The 16,953-nt window shown below is 43.7% G+C and overlaps 1 protein-coding gene across 9 annotated transcripts in view; it reads left to right on the plus strand.

The window, feature by feature from the left end:
• SLC2A11 (solute carrier family 2 member 11) overlaps positions 1–16,953 on the plus strand; it is a 79,520-nt gene that overhangs the window by 37,073 nt on the left and 25,494 nt on the right. For all 9 annotated transcript variants that reach the window (XR_015052489.1, XM_085860078.1, XM_085860081.1 and 6 more), the window contains 4 exons: positions 5,417–5,565; positions 8,256–8,458; positions 13,061–13,171; positions 14,064–14,165. Coding sequence is in view for 8 of the 9 variants with exons in the window: in XM_085860078.1 (XP_085716204.1) it covers positions 5,417–5,565; positions 8,256–8,458; positions 13,061–13,171; positions 14,064–14,165 (565 nt within the window). In the remaining variant the exon portion in view is untranslated. The remainder of the gene's footprint in view (positions 1–5,416; positions 5,566–8,255; positions 8,459–13,060; positions 13,172–14,063; positions 14,166–16,953) is intronic.

Genomic DNA, 16,953 nt, shown 5'->3' on the forward strand with positions numbered 1-16,953 from the left:
AATCTTTGATAATAAGAGGGAAACAAGGGGGTAACATTCCCGGGTCAGATTGCGGGAGAGTGTGTCGGGGTGGTGCTGAGGTGTCGTCCACCAGACGGTGGACTCCTTCGGTTAACCTGAGGCAGTCCCTTCGGATGAGTGCCTGGAATGTCCGATCGCTAAGAGAGGATGATCACCTGTCTCTGTTATCATCTGAGCTCAAGCATTTGGACATTGGTCTTGCAGCACTCTCTGAGGTTCGGAGACCGGATAGTGGTGAGATCATGGGGGGTGATTACACCTACGACTGGTCTGGTCGCTTTGATGGTTACCATGCCTAAGGAGTTGCTGTAGCTGTGTCCAATAAACTGACTCCAGTGATAATTGAGGTAACATTGGTCAACTAGCGTATGATGAGACAAAGGATTCATCACTCCTTGTGTGTCGTTTCAGTGGTCTATGTATATGCTCGGACGGAGGTGAGTGATCTCACCGTGAAGGATGCATTCTATGCCACACTCGAGTCTGTGGTTGATCAGTGCCCCAGGCGAGATGCACTTCTCGTCTTGGCGGATTTCAATGCATCAACTAGAACTGATAGGGATGGTTATGAGACATGTGTTGGTCCCCATGGGTCTGGAACTGTGAACCTGAATCGCACCAAGTTCCTTGACTTTGCAAGAAGTGATGGACTTAGGGTGGCCGGTTCACGGTTTCAGCGCCCACAAGCTTATCGCTGGACTTTATATTCCCAAGCTGGCCCTGTGGCAAAGGAGATTGACCATGTCCTCGTTGATGGTCGTTGGAGGAGGATCCAGAACTGCAGGGTCTGCTGGAGTGCTGAGTTCCTCAATACTGACCACTGGCTTGTTGGAGCAACTCTTAAGTTGCACCTTAAATCCAGGAGAATGGTACCATCCCTGCCTTGGCTGGATGTTGACAAGCTCAAGGATGAGAGGGTCGCTGAGGAATTTGCGAACATAATGAGTGGACATTTGGGGGGGGTCTCCGTGCTTTGGGGAATCCTGAAGAGTTGTGGAGTGCCTTCAAGACCACTGCCCTTGATGTTGCCGGTGGATGTCTTTGAACTCGCCAGAGGGTGAAGAAGAATTTTATCTGTCAAGGGACACTGGATACCATTGACCGGAGTTGCAGAACCAGGCTGAATGGCAGAGCTGAGTTGTTCAGGGAGCTGAGGCCTAAAACTGTTCGTGCACTGAGGAGGACAAGGAGGCCTATGTGTGAGAAATCTGTGAGGGGGTAGAGCATCACCTGTGGTCAAGTGATTCTCGGACTGCTTACAGTGGAATTCGCACATTGCGTTCGTCCAAGCCCATCCCTCGGTGCACTGCAGTTAGAGCAGAGGGTGGTAGGCTCTTGACAGAGGAGTCAGAAGTGAAGGCCCGCTGGGCCGTTTACTTTGAGCGGTTGTACCAGGCTGATCCACCTGCTGTCGAGTTGGATGTTTGGTGTGTTACAATCCCTCTTGCTGACCCTCCAATCAACTGTGGTCCACCTTCGTTTGTGGAAACACAAGCTGTTGTGAACCGGTTGAAACAGGGTAAAGCTCCAGGGATCTGTGGCATCCATGCTGAACTTCTCAAGGCTGGTGGAAATGCTGCACTCATGTTGTTGCATGCAGTTCTGTGCTCTGCCTGGAACACAAGCATCATTCCAACTGACTGGAAGAGGGGCCTTGTTGTCCCTCTCTGGAAAGGGAAGGGTGATAGTCAAGACTGCAACAACTACCGAGGGTCATGCTGCTCTCAGTGCCAGGCAAGGTCTTCACTCGGATAATTCTTGATAGGGTTTGCCACCATCTGCTTGAGCACCAGCATCAAGAGCAGTCAGGCTTTACACCAAAGAGGTCAACGATTGATCGTATCCTTGCTCTTCAGGTCCTCACCGAATGCAGTTGAGAGTGTCGGCAGGGGCTGCTTGCAGCCTATATTGATCTCTGTGAAGTGTTTGATTCAGTTAATTGGGATGCCCTCTGGAGAACTCTAAGTCTTCGTGGGGTGCCACCAAAACTGATCGATCTGATGTCCGAACTCTCCTCTGGTACTGGGAGTGCTGTTAGACGTGGTGGTACCATCTCTGACTTATTTCCAGTTGGTACTGGAGTTTATCAGGGGTGTGTACTGGCCCCCACACTTTTCAGCACTTGTGTGGACTGGATTCTGGGGAGGATGTCGGAGAGATCAAGTTGTGATGCATCGATTGGTAATGTCAAGATCTCTGACCTTGATTTCGCAGATGATGCAGTCATCTTTTCAGAGACTCCAGATATCCTTTTGGGGGCCCTCGAGGTGCTGAATGAGGAGTCTGAGCCGCTGGGATTATGGGTTTCCTGGGTCAAAACTAAGATCCAGGCTTTCAATGACATCTTGGAAACTGCTATCCTGTCTGGACCTGTTTGTGGTGAGGATGTTGATGTCACAGAGAGATTCACTTACCTTGGTAGTGATATTCATGTCTGCTGGCTGTGAGCCAGAGGTAAACAGATGTCTGGGTCGGGCCTGGGGATTCATGGATTCATTGGATCATTGGTGTAGCGCTGCCGGTACCTGTGCATGAGGACGAAAGTCTGAGTCTTCAGATCCTTGGTGCTTCCAGTATTGCTCTATGGATGTGAGACTTGGACTCTGACCAAGGATCTGAGACGGAGACTTAATTCCTTTGGCACCAGATCTCTTCGGAGAATCCTTGGCTATCTCCGGTCAGACTTTGTGTCCAACGAGCGGTTGCTGAGAGAGACTCAAATGAGATTTGAGCAGAAGCCGTGGCTGTATGGACATGTGGCTCATTTTCCTGACACTGATCCTGCTCACCAGATTCTCTCAGCAAGGGAGCCTCGTGAGTGATGGAGGTCAATGGTCCGACCACGTGCCTTGTGGTTGCAGCAGGTTCATCGGCTTGAGGGATCTGCCTGGGGCATGGCCAGATGGAAGCCCCTGGAGTACCGGCAGAAAGTGGACGCAGCGACGCGCTGCTCCTGCGCATGCTCCCACACCTGACCTGACCTGACCTGATGCATCCATCCTTCTGTAATGAGGAAGTGGAGCATGTCACTGCATGGATAGCGAGGAGAAACACAACATTCTCGGGTCCCATCTCTGCTGCGGAGCGAGTCGCAATAACGTTGAGTGTTTAGGCCACAGCTAATGCATTACTATAATATAAACAAGTATTGAGCATTAATTATAACCACACACACCACACACACACATATCCACATCCACGCTCTTTCTCCATTTGCCTCGGACTTGGCATTCTGCTTTGAATATGATTTACTGCTTTCGTCATAAAGGCAGGCATGATCCCACCACAAATCTATGAGCTGGGCCTCTTTTCTTCTGACAAAAAATCTGCTGTATCGACGCTAAGACAGAAGTCGCTGAAAGGTGAAGTTTAATTGGTGAATACATTGTGCCATGGTCAACGTAGACTGCAGCACACTACATATCAATGTATGACTATTGCCAAAAACTCGTTATAAAAGTTGAACATATTCAACTTTTACGATGATCGCTGATGTACTTATAAACCTTGTTGACAACGCTCATCAATCGCTGCACATTCCATGATCATCAAAGACTTTCACAGACTAAACTGTCACAGACAGTCTTGTTGCATGGTGTCAGCTCGTGTGCAGTGGCCTCAAGACGCAGGTGTTTCAAATGACATTTTTTAAATTAAAAAATCGATGAACAAAATGCTCATTTAAATACGATGATGGATCATTTGAAGGCTGGGATTGAGGAACAGAATTCTACTTTTAATCCCAAGATGGATGAACAAAATGCTCTTATGGATTCAAGGATAAATGAACAAAATGGGGAACTTGAGCATTCGTCAGCACCAGTCACTGCGAAAGTAATAACACACAAAGGAGCCATTTGAAGAAATTAAGCTGTTAAAGCATGAACTTGTGGAGGCTACAATTGAAATGTCAGAAAGGTCTGTTATCCATGGACATTTGGGTCAAATGTATACTCAAATCGGGAGGGGTATGGAATCCAGAATTAAGAGAAAGCTTCCAATAATTGGGAGTGAAATGGAAGGCAGATTTGACTCAACGATTTCAGAAAAAGGAGCTGAACCCCATTCTGTTGTGAGGTCAGCAGTATGGCAAAAGATAGTGGCCCTCAAGGAAGAGGTAGAAAAGCTCAATGGGAAATTGAAGGGTATCAAGAGATGTTCTTAAGAACATATACCGTACGTATGATGAATCAAAGTATGGATGCGTTGAACCGAGTGTTGAAGCAGTGCATGGATACATTATGTCGTGGTCATGGTATTGGCTTAATGGTTAGGGTGGTGAGCTTGGGATCCTGAGTTCAAATCCCACTCGGCTGTTGAATTAATACCAGGTGGGGTTGACTCTGTCTGTCATCCTTCCGAGGTCGGCAAAATGAGTGCCAGCTTGCTGGTATCCTGTGTCGGAGTTGTGACCCGTCCAGGATTGTGTCCAATAGACAAGGAGACTGCTTTGGCAGCACTAATGCTCTGCACAGAGTATGGTCCCAATGGATGGATGGATGGTATTGGGTGAAGTAAACAAGGTGGAATACCCTAACTATCACAAATTATGTAAATCCCAGTAACTGTGAAAAATTCTTTACGAGTGATTGTTCAGTGGAGTTTGGTTCAGTCCAGTGTTAACACTTTTGTATACTTATGTTTCGATATGAAATGAATGGTTATTATACATTCATGACTCTGTCATGTTTGTTTGGGCGAGATGTTTCATTGTGAAAGCTCAGTCGAACAAAAAGGTTCCAAGTTCGACTTTAAGCTCTGTGGAAAGATCGTGAGAGTTTGGGAATTTTGCGGTTACTTCTGGATACTGAACCACCTTTGGGGTTTTATTTATTTATTTTTGTGGTGTTTTTTTTAATGCAATCTAGAGGCTCGTATAAGAGCTAACACTTTGTGGTAACGAGCAATTGCTGGCGGCTTCTGGTCATAAAAAACCAGAGTGGTTTTGTCATTTGTGCAAGGAGGGGCTTTTGCAAAATGTTATTGGTCTGAGTATATATGAATGGTAAAGCAGAGTTGGAATGGAGCAGAGAAGGAAGGGCCAGTCATTAGGTGCTATGCTGTGTGCAGTGCTGTGTGCAATGTGCTTCATCTTTGAAATGTAAGTTTTGATGACACCCTCCTGCCGGTTGGACATCAGTCAATTTAACAATCCTTGGTTTTGGTGAAACTAACAGAAACCAAGACCAAAGTAGTGATGAAAGACGGAGATATGACTCAGAGCATGGAGATGAACGTTTCCCAAACACACCGTTTCAATGCACATCGCCAAGGCGCGAGCAATTCTATTTGGATGTTGCAGAATTTTTCCCGAGTGAATACAGGTTTGGAATTCATGCAATTTTCCACAAGGGAGTGTCATGAATCGTTGTGGCTTTTTACCTTACCTTTCCAGGGAGATCCTTGGCTGGCCTGGAGGATGGCCTTTGATTCTTTCCATTACGGCTATCCCAGCTCTTCTTCAGATCTGTACTCTGCCATGGTGTCCCGAGTCACCTCGGTTCCTGCTCATCGACAAAAATGATGTTGAAGAGTGTCGCAAAGGTTTGTTCCAACAACCATTCAGGGGAAGGCATGGGGACATGTGCTATGAAAGCCTAGATTATAAGTACTGCACAAAATAGCAAAATGCACAGCTTGAAATGTTCAGTTAATTTCATGTTTCATCTATTATGAGGAGATTTCCCACACTGCAGCACTATTCTGATACGAGTGTTTGTTTTACCCAGGGGGATGGAGAATGAATGATGTAGTGAAGCGGAGTGGGAGGTGGTAGGTTCATGCAGTTATTGTTTGTGTCATGATGTGGAGATAATTGACATGACAAAAACGGAATATTGGCTCCATGAATCAGATGTGATGCACACACAGATAAAACAAAAGACAGTAGCACCAAGAAGGAGAGAGGGTGTGGTCACAAAAAAGACAGAAGAGAGAGGATGTGAAGGCACAGGTACAAAACCAGAGCTTGGAGAGCCTGCACCATGGGGCATGGAGAGGCTTTAGCATGGGGCTTGGAGAGGCTGTGGTGTTGGGCTTAGAGAGACTGCAGCATGGCACATGGAGAGCCTGTGGCATGGAGCTTGGAGAGCCTGTGGCATGGAGGTTGGAGAGTCTGTGGCCTGGAGGTTGGAGAGCCTGAGGCATGGGGAATGGAGAGGCTGTAGCATGGGGTTTTTTGAGGCTGCAGTGTTGAGCTTAGAGAGGTTGCAGCATGGTGCATGGAGAGCCTGTGGCATGGGCATTGCTGATCCTGTGGCATGGGCCTTGGAGAGTCTGCAGCATGAGGGTTTGAGAATCTGGTGTGAGAGTCCTAGTTGGTATAAGCTTGCGGCAAACTTGTGAAGCCTTCGCTCTGTTTCGGATCTTGAAGCATATCTCCTGTGATGCCCATAGACGTGTGTTTTGAGCATTAGACAGTGCTCGTGGTGACATCCCTTGGCTGCCAGTGTCGACTGAAGCCTATGATGGTGCTCCCTGTGGTACAATACGTGGAGTGCACATTACCAAATCTGCCCAGCTCTTCCTCAAGAACCAGCATTCTCCACATTAAGCAAGGTTTAGTGCTTTGCACACTCCATCCCAATCTACACAATGATTGCATTAATAGACTGTAACATGCCAGTTTAATGCCAAAATCCCAAGCAACGATAAAATAGGATCACTGTGCAGCCACTGTGCCACACTGCCTTGTTTTCTCTGTGGGGTCAGTCGAACTCCGAACCTGGTTAAAGATATGAGGTATGAGGTATGAGGCATCTCAGCGCAGAAACACCTCTGAGCCCTCTCTCAAATCCCTTGAAAACACTCAGAACCAGTTAAAACCAGCTGGCCCACATCCTGCACATCTGGTTTTGCACATCAGATATCTAATAAATCATCATTAGCCCATGACAGCACGCCAAAACCAACAACAGAAACCCGACACACCCTCGATCCACAGAGACAATCTGGAGATCCCACCAAACACAAGTCATCTGGCATGCCAATCACAAGACAAGGGAGCCCCTGATCCCTGTAACTCATCCAATGGGGAAGGAAGGGGGGGGGATGCGCAATAAAGGGGTGGGGTGCACACGAGCTGTCTGCGTTTGTTTCATCCTTATGGCCCGCCTTTCATCTTTGGATCAGGTGTTGAGTGTGACTTGCCCCATTCGACTTGCCCAGTTCGTCATCGATTTGGCCTTTTACTCGTCTCTTTTGTCAGGGGTTGACTTGCCGTGTTCAGCCTCGGGAGAGAGATAAAGAATTGTCTGTACTGGACTTGGCTTGGCGCCCTGAATAATAGTCTGTGCGCGCTATCGTCATCTTTCCCGGTGTGCGTGGGGTAAGACATCATTGCCAGAGATGCGTGCAAATGGAGGTGGAAACTCAGAGGCACGCTGAGCGGGTCAGCACTGCACGCTGGGGCGAGGATGACCAGGACTGAGAAACTTTGTGCCAGGGTTCATTGGGCTATGTCAGCTCAGCCAAGCTATCGCTAGGTGTGCTGGGACATAAACAAGACCCCACCTCTTTCTTTTTCTCCGACCTCGATATCTCTTCTTTGTCTCAGATGTTTGATTGGCCCTTATTTAAAGTTATAAGTGATTGATTATGCATTCAAGCGTGGTTATGTATGTGTCTGGAATGAGGGGGAATGTCATTACTTGTACATCTATGATGTTCCTTGGAAATACAGCACGTGTGATTTGTTTTTTTCATGCATTGTTAAAGCACAGCTTGGCTTGACTCATCTTGTCTGTCTCGACAGCGGCATATGGCAACTGGTTGATGAGTTAATCGAGCAATTCGGCTCTAGTTGAGGTCACAACATGTGACTTGGTTCCGCCCAGCCAATCAATTAAGATCTGTCACGTGACTGCCAGCACGGCACTCGCTCGTGCCTGGAATTTCATTGTATGGTAACACGACTCTGAGCGTGGGATCCCGCAAGAAATTCTCGGGCGACTGGCTATCGTGGTCTTTAAAGACTCGTCATGCTGTCTGGAATTATCCATGGATGACAACTGTCACGACACCATTATAACTTCTATTCATTTAAATCTCCTTAACATGGCAAGTGATGTTCAAGAAACAATGGAAACAAAAGGGGAGGGCCCTTTCACCATGAAGATATGTTCTTGTTTACCTCATGAGTACATTCTCAACTTGCACATATACAAGATGTCAATGGAGTACGAGTGGTTCTCAATAATTGTGTGTTTCACCCCAACTACCCGGTCTCTTTGAAGCTCTGAAGTGGTTGGGTGGAAAGCACATGACGGAAATGGAGATGAATTCCCAGATGGTGGGAATGCAAGAGGAGCACACTCTCATTGGGGAGGAGGGCAGAGAGAAGTCGGCGCTGGAGGTTGCTCGAGATCCCAACTTACGACGAGCACTGATCTCTGTGATGCTGGTTGGTGCAGGACAACAGCTATCTGGGTTAGATGTGGTACGTAAACTTTAAACGATTGTCTTTATCAGGATTATCTAAAAAACAAATCAAACACTTTCTCATTAAGGACAATTAACCTCTTCGGAAAATGATACGACTTTATTTTAGAAGTAATACATGCTCCTGTTGGGAGCAAGTTATGGTGTCAATACCCCCTCCCTGCTGGAGATCCTTCTTCTTCTTCTTATCCTCATCTTCATCTTCTTCTTCTTCTTCTTCTTCTTCTTCTTCTTCTTCTTCTTCTTCTTCATCTTCTTCTGACGGACTGACTGACACATCTCATTTTGGGAACAGTAACACCCATTCCCTCCTGGAGCGAAAAAAGGAGTGAATACCCGCTCCCTCCGGAAGGGGACAATGTTTGCCCCACTTGCACTAATCTCCGTGTACAGGTGAAAATTGCAAGTCACGAGTGTGTGTATAAAGTGTCGATACTGGTTTACCTCACGAGTGTTTGTATGAAGTGTTTATACTCGTTTACCTCACGAGTGTGTGTAGAAAGCGTTTATACTAGTTTACCTCACGAGTGTGTGTATAAAGTGTTTATACTAGTTTACCTCACGAGTGTGTGTATAAAGCGTTTATACGAGTTTCCCTCAAGAGTGTGTGTATAAAGCGTTTATACTAGTTTACCTCACGAGTGTGTGTATAAAGTGTTTATACTGGTTTACCTCAGGAGTGTGTGTATAAAGCGTTTATTCTAGTTTACCTCAAGAGTGTGTGTATAAAGTGTTTATACTAGTTTACCTCACGAGTGTTTGTATAAAGTGTTTATACTAGTTTACTTCATGGGTGTGTGAATAAAGTGTTTATACTAGTTTACATCACGAGTGTGTGTACAAAGTGTCTATGCTGGTTTACCTCACGAGTGTTTAAAGCGTCCATACTCGTTCACCTCAGGAGTGTGTGTATAAAGCGTTTATTCTAGTTTACCTCAAGAGTGTGTGTATAAAGTGTTTATACTAGTTTACCTCACGAGTGTTTGTATAAAGTGTTTATACTAGTTTACTTCATGGGTGTGTGAATAAAGTGTTTATACTAGTTTACATCACGAGTGTGTGTACAAAGTGTCTATGCTGGTTTACCTCACGAGTGTTTAAAGCGTCCATACTCGTTCACCTCATGAGTGTGTGTATAAAATGTCTATGCTCGTTTACCTCACGAGTGTTTGTATAAAGCGTCTATACGAGTTTACCTCACGAGTGTTTGTATAAAACGTCTATATTCGTTTACCTCATGAGTGTTTTTTAAAGCATCTATACTAGTTTACCTCATGAGTGTTTGTATAAGGCGTCTATACTAGTTTCCCTCACGAGTGTTTGTATGAAGTGTTTATACGAGTTTACCTCACGAGTGTTTGTTTAAAACGTCTATACTAGTTTACCTCATTAGTGTTTGTATAAGGCGTCTACACTAGTTTACCTCACGAGTGTTTGTATAAAGCGTTTACACTAGTTTACCTCACGAGTGTTTGTATAAGATATCTATACTAGTTTACCTCATGAGTGTTTGTATACGGCGTCTATACTAGTTTACCTCACGAGTTTTCCTATAAAGTGTTTATACTAATTACCTCACGAGTGTTTGTATAAAGCGTTTATACTGGTTTACCTCACGAGTGTTTATATAAAGTGTTTATACTAGTTTACCTCACGATTGTTTATATGAAGTGTATATACTAGTTTACCTCACGAGTGTTTGTTTTAAACGTCTATACTAGTTTACCTCACGAGTGTTTGTAATGTTGTATTTATTTTTTTGACGTTATAGTATTAGTTACTTCCGCCACTGAAGGTGAAGTAGGTTGTGGTTTCACCCCTTTCTGTCTGTTTGTTTGTTTGATTGTTTGATTGTTTGTTTGATTGTTTGTTTGTTTTATTGTTTGTTTGTTTGATTTTGTGTGTGCAGGATATCTCAAAAAGTTGTGGACGGATTCGGATGAAATTTTGTGGACATGTTGGTGTGTGACAAGGACAAACTCATTACTGATTAGATTTTGGTGAAGATCCGGATCTGGATGCGAGAATTATTTAAACTTTTAAGTGATTCTTCACCATTAAGAGAAAGGGCCATAAACGATATTCAGCATGATATCTCAAAAATGGAATGGGCCCGACATGTTCACATGGATCAGGCATTGCGTGGCGGAGGTTCGCGCTCTACCGAGTGCCTTTGTAGTTTGTGATTGGAATGATGCTGTTTGGTATTAAAATATAGAGATTTATTTTAAAGCAGAATGAGGAAATTACGTGAGGATTTTTTTTGCTTGATCCCCCTTTAAATACTGCATTCGCCTGATCCACCTTTATATTCACCATCGGATGTGTCCTGGTATGAAAAGTTTGGCTGACATCAAAATTACGCACAAACAAACTTCATTTATTTTACTTTTTTGTGAATAGCATGATTGAAGGGTGTCATTGGTGTGGATGGCTTACAGTTTTGCACCCTCGCCTCTCTGTCTCGCCGGAGTTTGAATCCTGATCCAGCGATGAACTGTCACCCCAATCACATGCGTGTTTTTGCTTCATGTACTGTATGTAAATCAGGTTTTTTTAAAAAAATAATATCACATTAGTAGGAGACATTAATTGCAAAGCAATTCTCGATCTTGTTTTAGTATGACTAGAAGGGGGACCCGGCGAAAAAAATTAACTTTCACCCTTTAAAAATCGTCCAAATATATGATTGAAATATCAGCTGCTTTTTTTCGTATCCTTTTCTCACCTGTCTTGCAAGTGGAGCAAAAGGAGATGTATAATCAGACATAGTGCTTGATAGGGCGATATATTGCTGTTAGATAAAAAGATGAATAAAATGGAAATGTTGAAAAAAATACAACCTTGAATATAGCAAGCGTTTTCTGAATCGAATTGCAATATCATAAGCAAAATTGAATGAGACTCATCATAATTTAAGTGAAAAGCAGATAAAGGAAAAAGAAGAGTATTTTTTTGATGTAAATTGAAACCAGCCCATCTATCCTCACCTTACTCAACGATAGCATACTGTTTGCAGATTGGGCTTGATTCATGGTATCCCTTATAGGACAATTATTGCCGGCCAGATGCATGCAGGCAGGGACGGACGGACGGACGCAGAAACGGACAGATGGACACAGAGACGGACGGACAGATGCAGGCACGCCGAGGCTGAGCTCCTTTTATATTTTTGATGTAAGCTGACAGTTTCCACTCATACAGAGTGCACATTCAGTCGGCTATCTGGACTGAATTTGGGTAGATGTAAATTATTTGAATGCACATTTCCGTCATTGACCTCTCTGGGATAAAAAGATTGTTTCCAATGGATTGTAAATTAATGGAAATATTGTATGATATGTAAATAATGTAATGCAGACAGGTGGACGTATTGTTAATTATATTGTCTGTTTGGCTCATGTTGTCTTCAGAGAACGTAACTCCTGATGCTGGATCCCAGATTGAAATGTCATCAACTGTGTTGATTTGTCCAATTTTCTGCTATGTCCTTCATGTAAAAGTACACTTGTATCTCCTGTAAGTCATTCATATAGAATGCTCGAATGACAAACTCTACCTACAGGTCGGCATTTCACAAATGCTTGTATCCACCTTAAACTCTCATGAATGAACAACCCCGTAGGAACCGAGGCCATTGCAAGGCGAAGGACGAGGAGCGACCGGGTAGGGGAACCTATTTCATCACATTTGGATGGATGCCCATCATCATACTTAACCTTGGAGAAAATATTGGAGATGGCTAGAGAGGATGTTGTGCGGTAACAGTATCTAGTGATCTGATGTGTCCATGGAGCATCAGTTATACGATCAGGCAGACATAATGAAAATGTGTATTTCCAGCTGTCTCAATAATTCAAATCGGAATGAATAATTAAGACAGTGGTTCATTGCAGGAAGAAGCTGCAAAAAATATAACAAGAGTAAAAAATAAAATTCAAAGATCACAATCAATGGAGTGTGGACGAATCAAAATAGGAATTTGTTTTTGGAAACGTATGATTTCATTTTCAGTGTTTTCCAGCAACAACAGAAGTTTGCCATTTCCTCTCGACCAGCCATGCCAAAGCATCTGGTGATATTCAGAGAGATTTGACTGTAGGTTTATATATTTGTGTGTATAAGTTAACTTGTCGCACAAAATGCGTTAATTCTTCTCGACTTTCAGTACATGTGCAAAGTATCATCAACACATGCCTGATGTCGTTTCCGGAACGAACACAGGTAACCACTCAGTACATAAATACTAACCAAGCTATCCTGACCAAGCTCATCATCCCTTTGGCCTCTTTCCGCTCAGCCAATCAGAGCAGTACTTACAAGACTGTCCTCTGTATCATAGATGTAAAAAAAACTCCTCCACGAGCCTTATGACACTGTACTGTAAAATGTAAATAATAAGGGATGTGAATGTTGAATGTTGGGTGACAATATGAGGAAATACTTGGAATAGATTGAATAAATGAAAAAATTGTGTCTGCACTTGATGAAAGGGTTCAATTTCTGAGTCTGTTTCTTGTATAGCCTCACTTTGTAATGGTGGTATTGGGACTTCCACGATTATATCTTCCTTCATTCCGTACCCTGATTGCATCCCCAGATCTACTCATACCTGGTATACATCTTCAGTGCTTCAGGTGTCGCTCCAGAAGATATGGCATACATTGCAATTGGCACGGGCCTCTGTGAACTGCTGGCACTTCTGATGAGTGTACGTCTACCTGGCCACTTCCTGGCCGAACAAATAACACTGTTCATTAGACGTTCACACATGCAATATGCATATACCACAAATCTTAAATTCATCCCACCCCTTTTGCCATCCTGATGAGATTTCTAATTCACACCTGGTTATTGCTCTCTCCATAAACCTTGCTCCCCTTATAACCATCTCTCTATTGATTATTTGCCAAGTTACAGTTTCAAAATTATTAATTCAAAAACAGTTTGAATTCACATAATGTCACATAATGTCACCATGGTCATCGTTACTTCCCGAGTTGACTGACAAACATTTTTCAGCACGTCTCTTCTTTTATGTTTTCATGTTTTTCTTCTTCATAAGCCTGGTGTTGGCTTAGTGGTTAGGGTGGTGGCTTGGGATCCCAGGGTCCTGAGTTCAAGCCCCGTTGGCTGCTGAATTAACACCAGGGGGTTGACTCAGCCTGTCATCCTTCCGAGGTCGGCGAAATGAGTGCCAGTGTACTGGTCCCGGTGTATGCCCCGGTTAGAATAGGTGTACCATATCCCTGTGTGTCGTAAGAGGCGACCAGAGTTGGCGTCAGGAAGGGCATCCGGCCATAAAACATTGCCTCAAGAAAAAGCCAAAAAACCCCTGCACAGCAGGGAAAAATGGCTGTAAAAACGGTTTTTCTTCTTCATAATAATCTTATTCAGATATGCTTATTTTGGTTTTTTTTTCTTTCTTGTTTTGCTTTGTTAGGAATTCCCTTTTGTATTTTGCGAGTCAGCAGTAACATCAGAAAACAATTTTTGCACAATATCCACTTCAACCAAGTCCTTGCGCTTGTTTATATTCATCGTTTGAAACCCGAAACGTCCCAGAAGAGATGATATATTATTTTCCTTGTTCTCTTTCACAGACCCTTTTGATTGAGCGTTTAGGCCGAAAACCTCTACTGATTGGAGGCTACAGCATGATGGCACTGTCATGTGTCATCATCACCATTTCTCTTTCTCTCCAGGTGAGCTCGTGGCAATTACCGTACAAATTTTAAACAATTAGTTCTGTAGTTTCTAAAAAGGTAAGATGAAAAGTTAACTGTACCACCAGCATTAAAACTTTCTGTGTGGAGTGAAGAGGCAAATCAAAGCATTACGTTCTAACGTGTGCCAGTGGGTAGACCAGAATTAGTTGAGGGTTATAATTATTGTGATGCCTGGTGGTGGCTTAACCATTAAGGTGGTTGGTTTAGAATATTCCGATCGTGTGCTGCCTTTCTGGCTGCTGATTGCATCATTGTTTAGGTGCGCAGCTATGCTGCTGATGCAGTACCCCTATTACCAGTACACTGGTGCTCATTTCACCGACCTCGGAAGGATGACAGGCTGTGTCAACCCCCTGGTGTTAATTCATAGGAAAATGGAGCTCGAACTCAGGACCCTAGGATCCCAAGCCACCACCCTAACCGCTAAGCCAACACCAGGCTCTGGTTTAGGATGTTAGGGCCATGAGTTCAAACCCCAGCTGTGCCAACCCCCTTCACACGGTCCACCATCAACCCCCTTCTGGTGAAACAACCGAAATACAGGATCACTGCTCACCTCCACTCATTTGTTCCTCTTTTTCCCCACCTGTGGAACAAACTTCCACATTCTCTTCAATCTCATTCTTCCTTCCAGGCTCCACGTCTTCAAAACAGTTGTTCACCACTATCTCAAATCATCCCCAATCCAAAAGCATGATCTTTTAACCCCCCCTCCCCACTCCCACCACAATCCTCCCTCCTTCCAAATTTCCTGTTTTTCCATCCTAAGGGTTTCCTTCATATCCATCTTGTCCACCCCATGTGTCATTTTCTGTCCCCCACTCCTTCCCACACCCTTTGGTTGTCCAAATCTTCCTCTATTTTGTCCTTCAACTCTGTTATTGGTCTGCCACCCTTCTCTCTTTGCTGTTCCTTTTGTCTTGTTACATATTGAACTGTTCAGTGTATTCGCTCTTCTACGAGCCTCGACTATGTATATAAAAATAAAATGTTCTGAATGTACCAACAGCTTTGCCGGGCCGAGTGGTAATGACGCTGCAATGACGTCTCAGAGGTTGTGGGTTATAATCGGACTAAATGCAGGGTTGTACAGTATATAATTTCTATTCGACACTTCATCTGGAAATAAAGCTCGTCTCGGGAGAATACTATAGTTGATAAATATTGGATTGTTTGTAAAAATCCAGCTGGCTCATTAATGACCTTCAGGTTCACACTTCTAATGGCAGCCTAATAATAACAGCACCACACACGTGCTCCTTACTGAGTGAAAAAGCAGTGTTGTTGTAAAATTGGAATTTGCAAATCCATTTCACACCATCACTGAGCTTCAAAAATCGTCTTCTTGATATCTTTTTCTTCTTCCATGGGCATTTTCCGTGGAAGTTTCTCGGCCAATTAAGATGGTCCACGGCCAAACCCTCTCTGGTTTTTCAAAGCCTTCAACTATTTTTTTTTATCGCAGGCATTGAAAGCTCACGTTGAGCGTTCCCAATTCACAAATTGCACGCAAACATTATAACACTCGCACACAATTACTAGTCAGGAACAGTCCAACTAATTACCAACCGATACTCACCAAGCAGGAAATGCTGCTGACCAATACTCTACCTGGTGCAGTATGTGCTGACCTTAGCCAATTCTACAAAAAAAAAATTTTTTGCCATCAATTATATTATCTATCTATAATCCCAGCTGTGTGTGTGTGTGTGTGTGTGTGTGTGTGTGTGTGTGTGTGTGTGTGTGTGTGTGTGTGTGTGTGTGTGTGTGTGTGTGTGTGTGTGTGTGTGTGTGTGTGTGTGTGTGTGTGTGTGTGTGTGTGTGTGTGTGTGTGAGAGAGAGAGACCGCTATTTCTCGACAACCACTGGTCCGATCTAATTGAAACTTGCCAGGTATATTGCTGGGGCCCTGTGGATGTGCCTTACCAAGGTTTGATATTAATCGGACAAGTGCTTTCCAGGTTATGGCCATTTATTTACCAACCAATGACAAGACACTTTGCTGCGTAGGCATGGCTAATGGGGATGAGAACCTCAGCCGCGTTCCCCAATACAGGTTACAACGTATGGACTTCCAGATTGTGATGAGAGTGTATTCCAATAATTTCTCGATTTCTTATTCGCATTTATAGATAAACACAACGCCCCAATCCAGTCGTCGTTTACGAGAGTGAAGGAACGGCCTGTGTAGTTGTTTGAAAGTTTTTTTTTTTTTGGTTTGTTGGGGTTTTTTTTTAGGTCATCTCTATCATCTCAGTCGAGATGACCTAATAATAACAGTCTCGAAGTCTGTTCGCCCGTCCGTCCGTCCGTCCACAATCAAACCGAGTGGAGACAAATAACCAATAGTGGAATGGATAGAGGTCGATGAGACATGCACAACGATATAACTTTCGAGGTCAACGTCACGAGGCTGTCAAAGTTGTGAAAATCGTCGATTTCAAATCGTATCTCCTCCCTCATTTATCAAGAGAGATCACCAAATGTTATTAGTGATTCAGATACTACGGACTATTATCTCGAACAACACAAGCCATTTTTTTGAAATTTGCTCTCGTTCCGATTTTATAGCCCTTCAAACTTCGTTCTGATTCCCCATATGGGCCATTCATGAAGTACATACAAAAATAAAAGTATTAACTTAATAACCGGAACTCTCCGAGACAAATATTACATTTGAAGCTTTTGTCAGATTTAACTAAAACAATGGAACGCAAGTTTATATGCACACTTACTTTCATTTATGACATTAACATTGTTTTGA

This window comes from Eptatretus burgeri, chromosome 16 (genome assembly GCF_056783735.1).
Source record: "Eptatretus burgeri isolate ZD-2024b chromosome 16, Ebu_testis_v1, whole genome shotgun sequence".
NCBI classification, from domain to species: domain Eukaryota; kingdom Metazoa; phylum Chordata; class Myxini; order Myxiniformes; family Myxinidae; genus Eptatretus; species Eptatretus burgeri.